The sequence below is a fragment of the Giraffa tippelskirchi genome, chromosome 4 (assembly GCF_054371585.1).
Source record: "Giraffa tippelskirchi isolate mGirTip1 chromosome 4, T2T-mGirTip1v1.2.pri, whole genome shotgun sequence".
Lineage (NCBI taxonomy): Eukaryota > Metazoa > Chordata > Mammalia > Artiodactyla > Giraffidae > Giraffa > Giraffa tippelskirchi.
This window is the reverse complement of record NC_137278.1, coordinates 184154921-184172339: the sequence shown is the minus strand read 5'-3', so window position 1 is coordinate 184172339 and position 17419 is coordinate 184154921. Positions and strand designations below refer to the sequence as shown.

At 38.2% G+C, this 17419-nt stretch overlaps 2 protein-coding genes and 1 long non-coding RNA gene across 4 annotated transcripts in view; 2 read left to right on the top strand and 1 right to left on the bottom strand.

Annotated features, from left to right (window-relative positions):
- Window positions 1-2331, top strand: part of PDE3A (phosphodiesterase 3A) — a 627104-nt gene extending 624773 nt beyond the window's left edge. Inside the window, exon 16 of the mRNA XM_081592252.1 lies at window positions 2243-2331. Coding sequence (XP_081448378.1) covers window positions 2243-2319 — 77 coding nt within the window. The 3' untranslated portion in view covers window positions 2320-2331. The remainder of the gene's footprint in view (window positions 1-2242) is intronic.
- LOC145546186 (uncharacterized) overlaps window positions 1-17419 on the bottom strand; it is a 238619-nt gene that overhangs the window by 36379 nt on the left and 184821 nt on the right. Inside the window, exon 3 of the long non-coding RNA XR_014082627.1 lies at window positions 16326-16402. This is a non-coding gene — a long non-coding RNA (uncharacterized LOC145546186). The remainder of the gene's footprint in view (window positions 1-16325; window positions 16403-17419) is intronic.
- SLCO1C1 (solute carrier organic anion transporter family member 1C1) overlaps window positions 4011-17419 on the top strand; it is a 77333-nt gene continuing 63924 nt past the window's right edge. The window contains exons 1-3 of one of the 2 annotated variants that reach the window (XM_081592261.1): window positions 4011-4459; window positions 15125-15278; window positions 16666-16807. In XM_081592261.1, the coding sequence (XP_081448387.1) occupies window positions 15150-15278; window positions 16666-16807 (271 nt within the window). In that variant the 5' untranslated portion in view covers window positions 4011-4459; window positions 15125-15149. Of the gene's footprint in view, window positions 4460-15124; window positions 15279-16665; window positions 16808-17419 lie in introns of those variants that run through there. The other variant, XM_081592262.1, reaches the window with a different exon arrangement.

Below are 17419 nucleotides of genomic sequence, written 5' to 3'. Positions count from 1 at the left end.
TTCAGTCCAGGGGGTCACAAAGAGTCAGACACAACTGAGTGACTAAACAACAACAACAAAAGCCACAGCAATGAAGAAGGAAAAGATATAAAAGAATTGAAATTGGAGAAGAACAAGTAAAACAGTCACTCTTTGCAGATGACAAGGTACTCTACACAGAAAATCCAGAAGATTCCAGAAATCTTCAGAACTGCTAGAGCTCATCAATGAATTTTGTAAATTTGCAGGATACAAAATGAATACTCAGAAATCTTTTGTATTTCTGTGTGTGTGTATGTGTGTGTGTGTGTGTGTGTGTGTGTGTGTGTGTTAGTCACTCAGTCGTGGCCGACTCTTTGAGACCCCATGGACTGTAGCCCACCAGGCTCCTCTGTCCATGGGATTCTCCAGGCAAGAATATTGGAGTGGGTTGCCATTCCCTTCTCCAGGGGATTTTCCCTGGGTCTCCTGTGTTGTGGGCAGATTCTTTACCACTGAGCAGACTAACAATAAAAGATTAGAAAGAGAAATTAAAGAAACAATCTCATTTATCATCAAATTGAAAAGAATAAAATACCTAGGAATAATCCTACCTTAGGAGGCAAAAGATCTGTATTCTGAAAACTATAAGACACTGATGGGAAAAATGGAAGATGAAAAACAAATGCTGGAGAGGGTGTGGAGAAAAGGGAACCTTCCTACCCTGTTGATGGGAAAGTAAATTTGTGCAGTTATTTGGGAATACAGTATGGTGTTTCCTAAAAAATACTAAAAATAAAGTTACCCACATAATCCAGCAATCCCACTCCTGGGCATATATCCAGAAAAATCTCTAATTCAAAGAGATATGTGCAGCCCTAAGTTCATAGCAGATCCAGTCGCAATAGCCAAAACATGGAAACAACCTAAATGTCCATTAACAGATGACCGCATAAAGATGTGGACATATATACTGAAATACTACTGAGCCATAAAACATAACAAAATAATGTCATTTGCAGCAACATGGATGGGCCTAGAGATTAGCATACTAAGTGAAATAAGACAAAGTCAAATATTATATGATATTAATATCACTGTCTAATCTAAAAGAAGAAGCTCTATGACATTGAAGTGGCTAAGGTCAATACTCTGATCAGGCCTGATGGAGAGAAGAAGGCATATGTTCCACTGGCTCCTGACTATGATGCTTTGGATGTTGCCAACAAAATTGGGATCATCTAAAGTGAGTCCTGAGAGCTTTCCCTGGTGGCTCAGACAGTAAAGCGTCTGTCTACAATGTGGGAGACCCAGGTTCGACCCCTGGGTGGGGAAGATCTCCTGGAGAAGGAAATAGCAATCCACTCCAGTATTCTTGCCTGGAAAATCCCATGGACAGAGGAGCCTGGTAGGCTACAGTCCATGGGGTCGCAAAGAGTCAGACACGACAGAGCAACTTCACAAACAAAAAATAATCTAAAAAGATAGTACAAGTGAACATATTGACAAAACAGGAAGTCTCACAGACATAGAAAGCCAACTTATGGCTACCAAAGGAGAAAGGTTGGGGGGAAGAAGAGGCATTAAATGGCAGTATGGGATTAAAAGATATATACTACCATATATAAAACAGATAAACAGCAAGGATTTACTGTATAGCACAGGGAAGTATATTCAATATCTTGCAATAAACTCTAATTGAAAAGAATCCAAAAAAAAAGAATATAGGGACATATATATGTATATCTGCTTATATTAGGGTTCCCAGGTGGTGCTAGTGGTAAAGAACCCTCCTGCCAATGAAGGAGACATAAGAGACATAGGTTTACTCCCTAAGTCAGGAAGATCCCCTGGAGGAGGGCATGGCAACCCACTCCAGTATTCTTGCCTGGAGAATCCCATGGACAGAGGGTGCTGGCAGGCTACAGTTCACGGGGTTGCACAGAGTCGGACATGACTGAAGTGACTTAGCTCACATATGTATATATGCAACCAAATCACTTTGCTATATACCTGAAACACAATACTATAAATCAACTGTACTTTAATATAAATAAACAAATAAATGAAATGATTGTGTGAAACTCAGGTAAGGAAGGAAATGAGGCTGTAAGTAACATGGATTGAATTGTGTTTCCGTCAAAAGATATACTGAAATCCTAGTCCCCTGTATCAATGGATGTGTCCTCATTTGGAAATGAAGTCTTTGCGGATATAATCAAGTTAAGATGAGGTCCTGAGAGTAGACTCTAATCCAATGTGACTTGTGTCCTTTAAACAACAGGAGAAGACAGACAAGGCACAGAAGGAGAAGATGACTGTGTGACAATGGAGGCAAAGATTAAAGTGATGCACCTGTAAGCCAGAGAATGCCAATGACTGGCAGCAAGTGCTAGAAGGTAGAAGAGAGAAGGAAATATTCTCCTCTGCAGATTTCAGAGGGAGCATAGCTCTGCCCACAACTTTGTTTTGGACTTGTCGCCTCTAGAACTGAGATAATGAAGTCTTGCTCTTTTAAGTACCCAGTTTGTGGTTCTTTGTTGCACAATCCCAGGAAATTCATTCATTCATGGTTAACTCATTTATGATTGACCTCACAGCATAGGGACTGAGTTGAGTGTCTGTGACCGAGACTGGCCTTGCAAAACCTAAAATATTTATTAGGTGACTTTCTACAGGAAGTTTGCTGAGCCCTGGTCTACAATATGGAAGTAGAATATAATCCAATGCAAGGCTGTGTATGAGAAACTCTGAATATCATGTAAAAGAAGTATGATGTACGTTCATAATAGGAACATTTTGTGTGAAGTGTGAAGAGTTCAGAAATCATATTAGAGAGTGAAATTGAGCAAGTTGAGAATAGACCAAGTTACATTCTTGAGGGAAAATTGTGAAAATGTAGCCCTTTTTGGCTGGTGAACAGTGTCTCCCCTTCAATGCACCAATGGCCACCTGTCAGACACATTGAAAAGTCTATGACTTGTTAGATGTTTGCTCACTATTTTTGACGGCAAGTGCTGGCTGATTGCTAAAACAAAGTATTTGGTCTTACAAAGTCTGGATATACCATTTCTTCATTAAAATATTTATTTTTCTCGTATTTTTTTTCTTTTATAGTAAAATGCCTTATAATAACATCTGACTATTAATGATCCTGACCATTATGTGAACTGAAATTACATAATGATGATAACTTTGTCAGTCAGTACTCTGTTATTTGAAATGTATATTTGAATACATAGTAGTTTAATCCTTAAAAACACCCTCTGAATCTATTTTTTTTAAATTCTCCTCACCAAGGAAGAAATTGAGACTCAGTAAAGTGACCAGGGTCTTCCTAAGCAGTGCAGTGGTAAAGAATCTGCCTGCAATGTAGGAGATGCAAGAGACACGGGTCCAGTCCCTGAGTTTGGGAAGATCCCCTGGAGAAGGAACTAGTAAACCCACTTCAGTATTCTTGCCTGGAAAATTCCATGGACAGAGGAGCCTGGTGGGTTACCAGACCAGGGTCACTGCCATTTAAGAAAATGGCAGATCTTGGATAATTCTGGTAGCAAATTCATTTATTGTTTAAAGTACATGCAAGCTAATAGTGCTCAAAAATCCTCTAAAATGGTTCTCTTGAAAAAAGAATTTATTAGAATTGTAAAATTTCTCAGTGCAAAGAGTTCTTTGGAATTTACATAGAATGAACTCTTGAATGCCAAAAATTCAATGTTTTTCTTTTTCTCCCCTACTTTTAAGATTTATAAAAATCGTGGGTGTAAGCAACTGATCATGTCTCTTTGAGAATTAACTCTTTCTGGAAAGAACTCTGCAGAGCCTTAATCCTGGCTTGATACGTGGTCCCTGAAGATTCTAGAAAGAATCCCAATGGGGAAAGAGACCATACAGAGCCACACAGAGGTTGAGACGATGGACCTTTTTAAAAAAAAAAAAAATTCCAGTGATGTCCTCAAGGAGCGGCTGGCTTAAAAACTTCTTGGAAGGAGAAGGAGAGATCTTTGTTACAAACTTCCGTCCCTCCTCCTGCTTCTGTTCCCTTACCCTCTGCCTCCTGCAGAGTTCTGTTTTCTGGGAATCAGCAAGTAAGATCACAAGTAGTCTTTTCTTTTTTCACTCTCTCCCATAAAGAAAGCTTTATCACGTGCGGCCTTAAACTTGCAGCAAATTGCAAAGAAATGGCTCAAAGGCTTCAGCTCTTTCTGTGCCCTGGGAGCTGAGATGCACGTCAGTGGCTTTGCCAGCATGGCCTGTTCCCTGCAGACTGCCAGAGAAAAGAGGCCAAGAGAAAAGAGAAGAAACTGGCCAGGGGTGAGACCATGCCCTGTATCTTTACTTTGCCCTGATCTGCTCTGTGTCCAACCAGGCTCTCCCCACCTGACAAAATTGCTCAAAGCTGCTGTAGGATCCACCTGCTTCTTCTTTCAGGTTCTTGAGTGTGGTCCAGCCTCTTGCTGGGCACACAGAGGGGAAATGGCCATCTGATCTCCACCTCCAGGTAAGATCTGGTTCTCTGCTTTTGTATTTCATGATGATCATATCAGAGTCTCACAGGAGAGAGGTCAATAAACCTTGTGTTCTGCACTGCACATGTCTTACTCACACCACTTCTCATGAAACTTGTGGGGGCCCTTGTAAGGCTGGTGGAAATGGGAGAGGATACTGGTTAAAGAAGATAAACCCAGAAACTCAGACCTGGGTTCCAATTGTGACTCTGATGCATGTTTTATGGGTTATTTTGGACAAGTCCCTTAACTGCTCTGAGTCATATGATTTTTCTATAAAGTGAGAATTAAAGTGTTAACCTTGTTTTAAGGATTAGCACCAAGTATATAAATCACCTGGAACATAAACAGTGCTTATTAAATCTGCATCTGACACAAACAGTTACTTGTAGTGAGGGGATCAGCTTTCTATACAATGCATATTCCTTAGAAAGTACCTAGAGGTTATTTTCCCTTCTGAAGGAAGGGATCCTGGTGTCCACCAGACAAGCTAGTGCAAGGCTTTTCCTCATGGGAGATGACTAAGACAAGACAGTGATGGGAGTGGCTGCCTTTCTGACTCTCTCTGTGGGGTTGGTGGAGGCTGACCACTGGATGGAATCTGTTAACAGGATCAGGGCACGGCGGCCAGGCTATTTGCAGGATCCAGCTACAACCTTCCTAGCACACCTGCACTTTTTCAAGATAGGAGTACTGAGTACCTTCCAAACCTCTGTGAACAGAGAATTCCATTTTTGGAACTGAAATGAAGAAAAACTGTTTAGCTCTTTTTTTTTTTGGCCTCCAGAATAAGTTTTACTCCAACCCGGAGTGTTGAAGGGAAACGTTGCAGAAATCTGTTCAAGTTGTATAAGAAAAAGTAACGATTTGCCAAATGCAAGTCCTGCTAAATAACTGCTCTCAGTCTACTTCTGCAATTGCTAATAGAGAGAGAGACAGGGAGAGGGCAGGTGCACTGGCAAGCCCAGAGGATTTCTCCATTCATGTCACTGAGCGTCGCCTTTCCCCTTCTTTTCACAGACAGATGAAAAGCTCAATGCTCAATCATGTAGCCTCTGTGAAACATACTATACTTGAGAGGATATGCAAATTAACCATCAAGATGACAATGTCTTCTCAGTAAAACTACGCAGTGTCAATATTTTGATCTAGATGTTATTTTGCCTTAATACAACATCAGTTAGGAGTTCTCTTGTTCTGTTATCCCTTTGGATTCTAGTGAGAGTGATTTTGGGGTCAACATCTCTAAAGAGAAGACAGTGTGTTTTGGTGTCCCAAGTTTTTTAATATTATTTTCAACATTTTTCCCTCTTTAGCATTAGCATTCTACATATGACCCTTTGAGTCTTTTAAAGGTATGATTAGCATAACTAATAGTGTATTTTATTATTAAATAATTTATTATTTCTGGTCACTGACTTTACTATTATGACTGATCATAAATATACCTGAACTGCTAAAACAGTAGTCCAGTGTGTATTATAGAGTTTAGTTTGTGGAACAGAATTCCATTTTACATGGTAAATTTGATATTATTTATTTTGTATTTTAAAATCTTTCTGGTATATATTTCTTGCTGGGTGATATTTCTATATCTTTAATATTTAAAACATTTTTTCATATAGGAAATGTATATTCTTTATAGAAAAATTAGAAAATATGGACATACAAAACATTTTAAGAAATCATCTGCAATGTCACCAGCCAAAAGTAAAGTGTTAACCTATTTTTTAAATGTATTTATTTTTACTTGGAGGATAATTGCTTTACAATGTTGTTTGGTTTCTGCCATACATCAACATGGATCAGCCATAGGTATACATATGTCCCCTTCCTCTTGAACCTTCCTCCCACCTCCCACTCCATCCCACCCTTCTAGGTTGTCACAGAACCAGGTTGAGCTTCCTGTATTATACAGCAACTTTCCATTAGCTATCTATTTTACATACGGTAATGTACTTATATATATATATTTCAATACTATTCTCTCAATTTGTCCCACCCTCTCCTTTCCCTGCTGTGTCCGTAAGTCTGTTCTCTATGTCTGAATCTCTATTCCTGCCCTGCAAATATGTTTAGCAGTACCATTTTTCTAAAATCCATATATGTGTTAATATATGATATTTGTTTTTCTTTTTCTGACTTATTTCACCCTATGTAATAGGCTCTAGGTTCATCCACCTCACTAGAACTGGACTGACTCAAACTTATTGCTTTTTATGGCTGAGTAATTTTCCATTGCATATATGTACAAGCGCTTCTTTATCTGTTCATCCGTTGATGGACATCTAGGTTGCTTCCATGCCCTGGCTATTGTAAATAGTGCTGCAGTGAACATTGGGGTACACGTGCCTTTTCCAATTATGGTTTTCTTAGGGTGTATGCGAAGTAGTGGGATTTCTGGGTCATATGCTAATTTTATTCCTAGTTTTTTAAGGAATCTCCATACTGTTCTCCATAGTGGCTGTATCCAATTACATTCCCACCAACAGTGCAAGAGGGTTCCCTCTTCTCCACATCCTCTCCAGCATTTGTTTGCAGATTTTTAATGACAGCCATTCTGACCAGTGTGAGGTGATACCTCATTGTAGTTTTGACTTGAACTTCCCTAATAATAAGCAATGTTGAGCATTTTTCATGTGTTTTTTAGCCATCTGTATGTCTTCTTTGGAGAAATGTCTGTTTAGGTCTTCCGCCCATTTTTTGATTGGGTTGTTTTTTTGATATTGAGCTGCATGAGCTGCTTATATATTTTGAACATCAATCCTTTTTCAGTTTCTTTATTTACAATTATTTTCTCCCATTCTGAGGGCTGTCTTCATTTTGTTTATGGTTTCCTTTGCTGTACAAAACTTTTAAGTTTAATTAGGTTCCATGTATTTATTTTTGTTTTTATTTCCATTTTTCTAGGAGATGAATTGTAGAGAATCTTGCTGTGATTTATGTCAAAGAGTGTTCTGCTTATGTTTTCCTCTAAGAGTTTTATAGCTTCTGGTCTTATATTTAGATCTTTAATCTATTTTGGGTTTATCTTTATGTAAGGTGTTATGAGTGTTCTAATTTCACTCTTTTATATATAGCTGACCAGTTTTCTTAGGACCATTTATTGAAGAGACTGTCTTTTCTCCATTGTATATTCTTGTCTCCTTTAACAAAGATAAGGTGCCCATGGATTTAACTCTGGGCTTTCTATCTTGTTCCATTGGTCTGTACCCTTGCTAAGTCACTTTGGTCATATCTGACTCTTTGCAATCCTATGGACCTAACCTGCTAGTTCCTCTGTCAATGGAATTTTCTCTAGGCAAGAATACTGGAGTGGGTTGCCATGCCCTCTTCCAGGGGATCTTCCCAACCTAGGGATAGAAACTATATCTGTTATATCTGCCTGCATTGGCAGTGGGTTCTTTACCACTAGCACCACCTGGGAAGCCCTCCATTGGTCTGTATTTCTGTTTTTGTGCCAGTGCCATACTGTCTTGGTTGCTGTAGTTTTGTAATATAGTCTGAAATCAAGAAGCCTGATTCCTCCATCTCCATTTTTATTTCTCAAGATTTCTTTGGCTGTTTAGGGTCTTTAGTGTTTCCATACAAACTGTGAAAGGGTAGTATAATCATTTTCACAATATTCATTCTTCTGATCCAAGAACATGATATACTTTCCATTTGTTTATGTCTTCTTTGATTTCTTTCATCAGTGTCTATAGTTTTCTGTATACAGCTCTTTTGTCTCCTTGGGTGAGTTTATTCCTAGGCATTTTATTATTTTTGTTACAATGGTGAATAGGGTTGATATCTTAATTTCTCTGGGTTTTCATTTATAGTGTATAGGAATGCAAGTGATTTCTGTGTATTGATTTTGTATTCTGCAACTTTACTAAATTTACTGATTAGCTCTAGCAATTTCCTGATAGCATCTTTAGGGTTTTCTATGTATATTATTGGGCTTCCCAGGTGGTGCTAGTACAGTATCATGTCATCTGCAAACAGTGAGAATTTTACTTCTTTTCCAATCTGTATTCCTTTTATTTCATTTTCATCTCTGATTGTGATGGCTAAGACTTCCAACTATACTGAATAATAGTGGTGAGAGTGGGCACACTTGTCTAGTTCCTGATCTTAGAAGAAATGGTTTCAGTACCATTGAGAATAATATTTGCTGTGGGTTTATCATATACAGCCTTTATTATGTTGAGGTAGGTTCCTTTCATGCCAATTTTCTCAAGAGTTTTCTCATAAATGGGTGTTGAATTTTATCAAAAGCTTTTTATGCATGTATTGATTATCATATCATTTTTATCTTTCAATTTGTTAACATGGTGTATCACACTGATTGATTTGTATATATTGAAAATCCTTGCATCCCTTGGATAAACCCAACTTGATCATAGTGTGTGATCTTTTTAATGTGTTGTTGAATTCTGTTGGCTAGAATTTTGTTGAACAATTTTGCATCTATGTTCATCAGTGATATTGTCCTATAATTTTCTTTTTGGGGGATGTCTTTGTCTGGCTTTGGTATCAGGGTGATGGTGGCCTCATAGAATGAGTTTAGAAGTGTTCCTTCCTTCACAACGTTTGGGAAGAGTTTGAGAATGATAGGTGTTAGCTCTTGTCTAAACATTTGATAGAATTCACCTGTGAAGACATCTGGCCCTGGGCTTTTGTTTTTTGGGGGAGATTTTGGATCAAAGCTTTGCTTTCAGAGCTTGTGATTGGCTTGTTCAAAATTTCTTTCTTCCTAGTTCAGTCTTGGCAAGTTGAACTTCTCTAAGAATCTGTCCATTTCTTCCAGGTTATCCACTGCATTTGCATATAGTTGCCTGCGATTGTCTCCTTTGATCCTTTGTATTTCTGTTTTGTCTGTTGTAACCTCTCCCTTTTATATCTGTGTTTGCCTTATATATTAAGCTGCTCCTATGTTAGGTGCATAAGCATTTACATTCGTTACATCTTCTTCAATTGATCTCTTAATCTTTATATAGTGTCTCTCCTTATCTCTTATATCACGCTTTATTTTAAGGTCTATTTTGCCTGATACAAGAATTGCTACTCCAGCTTTCTTTTAATTTCCTCTTGTGTGGACTATTTTTTTCCATCTTCTGCTTTCAGTCTGTATGTCTCTATGTTTGAAAAGTCTCTTGTAGATAGTATAGGTCTTGTTTTTGTATCCATTCAGCCAGTCTGTGCTTTTGGCTTTCTACTTTAATCTATTTATATTTAAAGTAGTTATTGATACATATGTTCCTATTGACATTTTATTAATTTCTTTTAGTTTGTTTCTATAGAACTTTTCCTTCTTTTGTGTATCCTTCCTATAGAAGTCCCTTTAGCATTTGTTGTAAAGCTAGTTTGGTGATACTAAATTCTCTTAGCTTTTGTTTGTCCGTAAAGATTTTGATTTCTCCATCAATTTTTAATGACATCCTTGCTGGGAAGAGTAATCTTGGTTGTAGATTTTTCCCTTTCATTACTTTAAATATATCCTGCCATTCCCTTCTGGCCTGCAGAGTTTCTGTTGAAAGATCAGCTGTTAACTGTATGGGGTTTCCTTTGTATATTACTTGTTGCTTTTCCCTTGCTGCTTTTAATATTTTTTCCTTGTGTTAATTTTTGTTAGTTTGATTAACATGTGTCTCAACATGTTTCTCCCTGGGTTTATACTGTATGGGACTCTCTGTGCTTCGTGGACTTCATTTTTGACCATAATCTATTCACAAGTTTTCTCAGACCCTTTCATTTTCTCTTCTGCTGCTGCTGCTGCTGCTGCTGCTAAGTTGCTTCAATTGTGTCTGATTCTATGCAACCCCATAGATGGCATCCCACCAGACTCCTCTGTCCATGGAATTCTCCAGGCAAGAATACTGGAGTGGGTTGCCATTTCCTTCTCCAAAGCATGCATGCATGCTAAGTCGCTACAGTCATGCCCAAATCTGTACGACCCTATGGGCAGCGGCCCACCAGGCTCCTCTGTCCACAGGATTCTCTAGGCAAGAATACTGGAGTGGGTTGCCATTTCCTTCGCCATCTCTTCTTCTGGGACCCTGTAATTCAAATGTTGGTCTGTTTAATATTGCCCCAGAGGCTCTTGAGACTATCTTCAATTCTTTTCATTCTTTTTTTTCTATATTCTGCTCTTCAGCAGTTATTTCTAATATTCTATCTTCCAGCTCCAATACTTTGAATACTCCAGCTCCAATACTTTAAAGCTTCGATATTTTGCCCACCTGTAGCAAAGACCTGATTCATTGGAAAAGACCCTGATGCAGGGAAAGACTGAGGGCAAGAGAAGAAGTGGGTGACAGGATGAGATAGCTGGATGGCATGACTGACTCAATGGACGTGAGTTTGAGCATACTCAGGGAGAGAGTGAAGGACAGGGAAGCCCGGCATTCTGCAGTTCATGGGGTTGTAAAAAGTCAGACATGACTTAGCAATTGAACAACAGCAAATTTTCCAGCTCACTTATCCATTCTTCTGCCTTAATTATTCTGCTATTGATTCCTTTTCGAGTATTTTTAATTTCAGTAATTGTGTTGTCACTGTATGTCCAATCTTTTATTTCTTCTAGGTCCTTGTTAAATGTGTTAAATAATTTTCTCCATTCTACTTTTGAGAGTTTGCATCATCTTTACCATCATTACTCTGAATTCTTTCTCAGGTAGTTTGCCTCTTTCCCCTTCATTTATTTGGTTCTGTGGGCTTTTACCTTGTTCCTTCATTTGCACAGTGTTTCTTTTTCATTTATCTATCTTACTCTGTGTTAGGTCTCCTTTCCCTAAGCTATAGGGCCTTAGTTCCTCTTGGTTTTGGTCTCTGCCCTCAGTGGGTGAGGCTGTTCTAATGGTTTGTGTAGGCTTCATTTTGGGCTTCATGAACACTTGTGCCTGTGTTCTGGTGGGAAGAGGGTTTTCCTTCCCTCTGATGGGCAGCACTGTGTGAGGTGGTGTGTTTTGGGGTGTCTGTGGGAAGCCTATCTGCTGACGATTGGGTTTGTGTTCTTGTCTTCCTTGTTGTTTGGGTGAGGCATCCTACACGGAGTGCTGCCAGGTCTTGGATACAGGTGGAGGTCTTCCAGAGAGTTCTCACTAATTAATACTCCCTGGGGTCAGGAGTTCTCTGGCAGTCCAGCGTTCCAGACTCAGTGCTCCCATGCCACAGGCTCAGGCCTAATCTCTGGTCAGGAAACCAACCAGAGGCTACAGCGATGGCTCCATCCCTGCGTGTGACTCAGCACTAGCACCCTGCACCCATTGGCTGCCCAGCTCTCCTCCAAAGGTATTCCCTGCCACTATCTCCCTCCCATTCCCTCAGGCCATCTCCCCACAGTCAACAGCAGCCCTCACCCTGGGATTGCTCTCCAGTCCCTGTGCTCCAGCGCCCAACTGCTGCATGTTCCAGTGGACTTGCATCCTTGACCAGGGTATGTAGGGCTGCGGCACAGATCGTCTATGTGACTCTCACTCCATTCAGACTGTCACAGATCAGCTCCTCTACTCTCCAACAGCCTTTCCCTTGGTTCCAATCTATTGCCTCAAAGTGGGGATCTTGCCCCTGCTTTCAGCTTGCCCACACCCTGGGTGCAGGTCCAGCTTGCTCACTATTCTCTTCTTTTTCCCTTCCTTCCTTCATATTACTGAGATTTGCGTGGATCTATATATTCCTTTCTGGTGGTCAGGGACTCCTGCCTGTTTTCAGCTGGTGCTGTGCAAGATCTGCATCTGAAGGTGTATTCCTGATGCGTTCATGAAAAGAGATGTACTCTCTGTCTACCTACTCCTCTGCCATCTTTTCTCTCCCTAACCTGTTTTTATAAACTTTCTGTAGCTTTGTTTCTATGTATACACACCAGTGAATGTATGTTTCTATTATTTTATACACATATATATTGTTTTTAAGCATTGTATTTTTAAAATCAACTCTGTAATAAAAAGTTATATATTTCTGTATTCACTTCTTTACACTAATTTCTAATGATTTCAAAGATTTCCTATGTGAGTATACCGTAATTTGTGGACATTTAGGTAATTTTTTTATAAGCAATATGTCTCTACAGGGGTTTAAGTAAAGGTATTTTTTTAGTAAAGATATCTATTTAACTCAATGCTTCCCAAATGTTTTTTCACTGTTCCGGCAAAATATCATTCTGAAAAGCTAGTTTTAATGATTCAGTGGTTATAAGAAGTTGGCTATTGGTATCAAATAGTAAAAAAGAATATCTATGTACTCAATTTCTTAAACATTTTAAAATCATGAATGCCTGTTGAACTTTATCACCTGATATGCTGCATCTTCTGAAGTTTTATTATTTTTTATTTTGAATTTTTCTATCTTTATTGAAATATGACTGACAATAAAGATTGTATATATGTAAGGTACACAATGTGATGTCTTGATATATTATACATGTAACCTTTTGAATTTTTAATATGATGATTTAAGTGAAAAGTTCCTAATATTAATCAGTTGTTATATTTTTTTAAAAAATCTTAATTATATAATTTTAATTAATTGTATCTTCGAGTATTGTATTTAGGATTTTAGCATCTCTAGGTTGGTTCTTTTCATTTTTGGTGCTATCTTAATGAGATTTTGTTATTAAGATAATTCTGGCTTGGTCAAATGAATGGAGACTATTAGCATCTGTTTCCATTATCTACTATTTTTCCTTAAAGGATATTCCTTGATAAAGCACCCCTGTTACATCATCTAGTCTTACTATTTTTACTTAGGGGATAGGTTTAGAGCATTTTTGTTACTGTTTTTCTTAGCTGTGTTTTTCTCCTGGTTTGTATCAATATAGCAACTTATATTTGCTAGAAAGTTATCCATTTTGAAAAGACCTTAAAGTTATTTCTATATATTTCCCATAATTTTTATTTTGTATTCTAAACATCCGTGTTTAGATCTTACTAATATTGTGTTCATTTGTCTTTGGCTTTTGCTCTTGTTTAGAATTCTCTGCTCTTTGTTTATTTTTTGGCTTTAAATTTTTTGTTTTCCTCACTTTCCTTTATCCATTTTTAAAAAGTTAAATTTATGCCTGTTTATGAAATTGAGTAATCTAAAAGTGTAATAGCAAGTTTAAAACAAAAACAAGTCCTTGACCTACCCTTCTCAACCCATTTCTCATTCCCTGGAGAAAATCCCTCCACTTTTAAATCTTTTAGGTCTTTCTTCTGTTATTTAACTCCATATCTCAAAATACAATTTGTTCACTGCTATTTCTTGATTTTTCAATTTGAGATACCATCTAGGAAATCAAACTATGAAAGATGAGACTGAGTAAACACAGAACAAGCATTACATAAAGTCAAGGTAACATACACATGCGTGTGCATGATCAGTAGCTCACTGTGTCCCCACGGACTGTAGTGCACCATGGACTGTAGCCCACCTGGCTCAGAGACCCCATGGACTGTAGCCCATCAGGCTTCTTTGTCCATGGGATTCTCCAGGCAAGAATACTAGACTGGGTTGCCATGCCCTCTTCCAGGAGCTCTTCCCAAGCCAGGGATTATACCTGTGTCTCCTGCACTGGCAGGCAGATTCTTTACCACTAAGTCAGCTGGAGATACTATCTATGAATTCAAACTATGAAAAATGAGGTTGAATAGACACAGAACAATCATTACATAAAGGCAAGGTAATATACTCATAGAATCATTTTAAATTTCTACCACAGAACATTAAGTTTTATCCCTAATGTCATTCTTTTAGTATGATGAGAATATAGAAAATCTCTATTAATGTATAAATACATCATCTAATAAACATTAGGGTGATCCAAAAGTTATTTTATTTCTAAATCCCTTCACTAAGACTACTTTAGCAGGCAGGCAGTGAGCTATATGGAATCCTAAAGAAGTGGGGGCATAGGATATGTAAATATTGATGAGAATCAAAAGAAAAGAAGTTTAGAGTATATGAACCTGTGAAAAGTTCGGTAAGGACAAAGGAGGGTGGGAATTAGACACAGGAAAGGAGGCATCTTACTTCCTTTAAGGCACACCAAAGACTACTTGGGCCTGAATGAAAACTAAGCCTGAGGTATAAATCATGCTGCTTCCCTATTTGTCAAACTAAAATGTTACACAGAGTGGTCCCCTTCTCCCCCAACCCATATTTTAAGATTTACTTTGGATGCTACAGCCCTATAGGAGTCATGGTGTATTATAGGCATCTACCAGGGGCATCAGTCTTTTCTATTCATTCCACAAAGATAATAGATTTAAAGGTTTTAAAGATTTAATTCCAATGAATCAATATTCAAATGGCTGAATTCCTCTTCCTCACTTCCTGCTTGCCTCTAGTTTTAGTTGGCAAGACCACAAAGTTAGCAAAATTCTCCCTCTTTATTTATTCCAAAGGCAACATTTAAATTTATTCTTTGCCATAATGAGGCTTACTGGAGGGATTGAGAAAGAATGCTGGCTACAGACTCCCAATAGCAGGATTGCTTAATCAGTTATCCTGGTCAATTTTAATTGAAAAACTTTGCCAACTTACTGTGGTAAAATAAGGGAGCTTCACATAGTATTATGTCTACAGAATTGTGATCCACTGTGACATAAAAACATCGTTTAACAAACTGCATGGAAATTAAAACTGGATGTGTATTAAATTTTTTTTTTTTTTACTTTAAAAATCAACTTTGACAGATCAGAATCAAGGAACTTTTTCAAAATGGACACTTCATCCAAAGAAAATATCCGGTTATTCAGCAAAAATTCCATGCAACCTGCTGGGAGGCTTTCTTTTAAAACAGAATATCCCTCCTCAGAGGAGAAACAACCCTGCTGTGGTCAACTAAAGGTAACAAGCAATTAAGTGATTAACAACCATAAGTGGTTAACTGAAGAGTGTCGGAGAATTTGATGAAGTCCATGCTCTTGGCTCTCGATCCATGTTGTAACTACAAGTGAGAAATTTTTTCCATTTTAAAAAATAATCTTAACTTATGGTTGCCAGGGGGAAGAATGGGGGGAGAGATAGTAAGGGAGTTTGAGATGAACATGTACACATTGCTATACTTAAAATGGATAATCAACAAGGACCTACTCTATAGCACATGGAACTCTGCTCAATGTTATATGGCAACCTGGTTGGGAAGGAAGTTTGGGAGAGAATACGTACATGGCTGAGTCCCTTTGCTCTCTACCTGCAACTATCACAACAGTGTTAATCGGCTATACCCCAAGACAAAATACAAAGTTTAAAATGAAAAATAAAAAGTGATCTTAGATGAAATTTATGAAAATCACATTTTGCCAGACAATGAAAGCAATCTTTGCTTGACCATGCAGGTTAAATTTCTAAATATTACTTTTCTGGCTCACTTGAATGTCCCTCATAAACAGAAAGAAGAGAGGTAAAAGAAACTATTATTTATTAAATATCTACCATGGATCAGTTACTATTCTATGCACAGTTGCAACATTCAATCTACAAAACATCCATTTTATTTCTGTTCTATAATCAAAAATTTTGACTTTCCTACCCACGTGGTAAGGGACAGAATTCCCTTTTAAATGGAACTCAATGTGACTCCAAGTTCCTGTACCTTCTTCACATCAAACATATTCAATGCTTTTTCCATATAATCTACCTATGGATACTCCATCACAGACCCAGGTCTAGCAAAACACACAAGCCAGATATCAAACAAATATTTTGTTCACTGAATAAGAATCTGAGTGTTGATTTAACTTTAATATGAACTTAATCACTAGGAATAGTAGTTCTACTTCTCATCTATTACGTTCCCTGCTGGAACATGTACCATCCCTGTGAAACACAGTCATGAGTAATAGACTTGTGATAAGATGTTAAGTGTCTGGTTTATGGTTTTTATTTTCTTACCTTTCAATGGCTCCTTCCTCCTTCTGCTTCCCCAAGCAATGGATCTTCTTTTCAAAGCCGAGACACCTTTAAATATCCTTTGGGGAGCGGAGGAGAAAGGGAAAAAAGAAATTCAATATACATTATAAATGAAAATTTATTACTTCTAAGAAAATTTGAATTTTTAGAACTTCACATGAGCTTGAGGTGGGAAGAAGACTGTTACTGTGCTTGAATGAAATCTTCGACGGTAACAAGTTTGTTCCGTGGTTCTTGGTTTGTGTTTGTTTCTTTGTTTATCAAATTTCCAGTTTTAGGTCAGGCTGGATTTAGACTAAGTGTGACCTGTCATATTTTCCAGGTGTTCTTGGGTGCCTTGTCTTTCGTTTACTTTGCCAAAGCACTGGCAGAAGGCTATCTGAAGAGCACCATCACTCAGATAGAGAGAAGGTTTGATATCCCTTCTTCACTGGTGGGCATTATTGATGGTAGTTTTGAAATTGGTATGTATTACAGATACCTGACTTTACTTTTAAGTACAAAGTTTCTAGGCGTGACTGAAGGACATCCTCACTGCATATTGTTATCTGCTCTCTGTGCAAAATCAGACTCTATGTGTAAAATCTTATTTGGACATAATTTGCCACAGCCTTGTGCTACAGTGTGTACATATGTGCTCAGTCATGTCCGATTCTTTTGTGACTCCAGCGACTGTAGCCCACCAGGCTCCTCTGTCCATTGAATTTCCCAGGCAAGAATATTGGAGTGGGTTGCTATTTCATTCTTCAGGGAATCCTCCCGATCCAGGGATCGAACCCAGGTCTCCTGCACTGCAGGTGGATTCTTTACCACAGAGCCACCTGGGAAGCCCTGTGCTACAGTAGAGGCAATTTGTTCTCTCCAAGTAAACAATTAACATCCTGCCCCAGATTTTCTCTATCATATGACTCACACAAGTTTTCAATCAGAGTGAGATTTTTCAAGGAGAGAGGGTGAAATGCTGCTGGTATTTTGAGTTAGAAGTATGTGGGAAACATCTTTACAAAAGTTATATTCTGGAAGCCCTGTGATTCAAAATTTGTAAGAATTCAAAGGAGGTCTTTGAATTATCACAA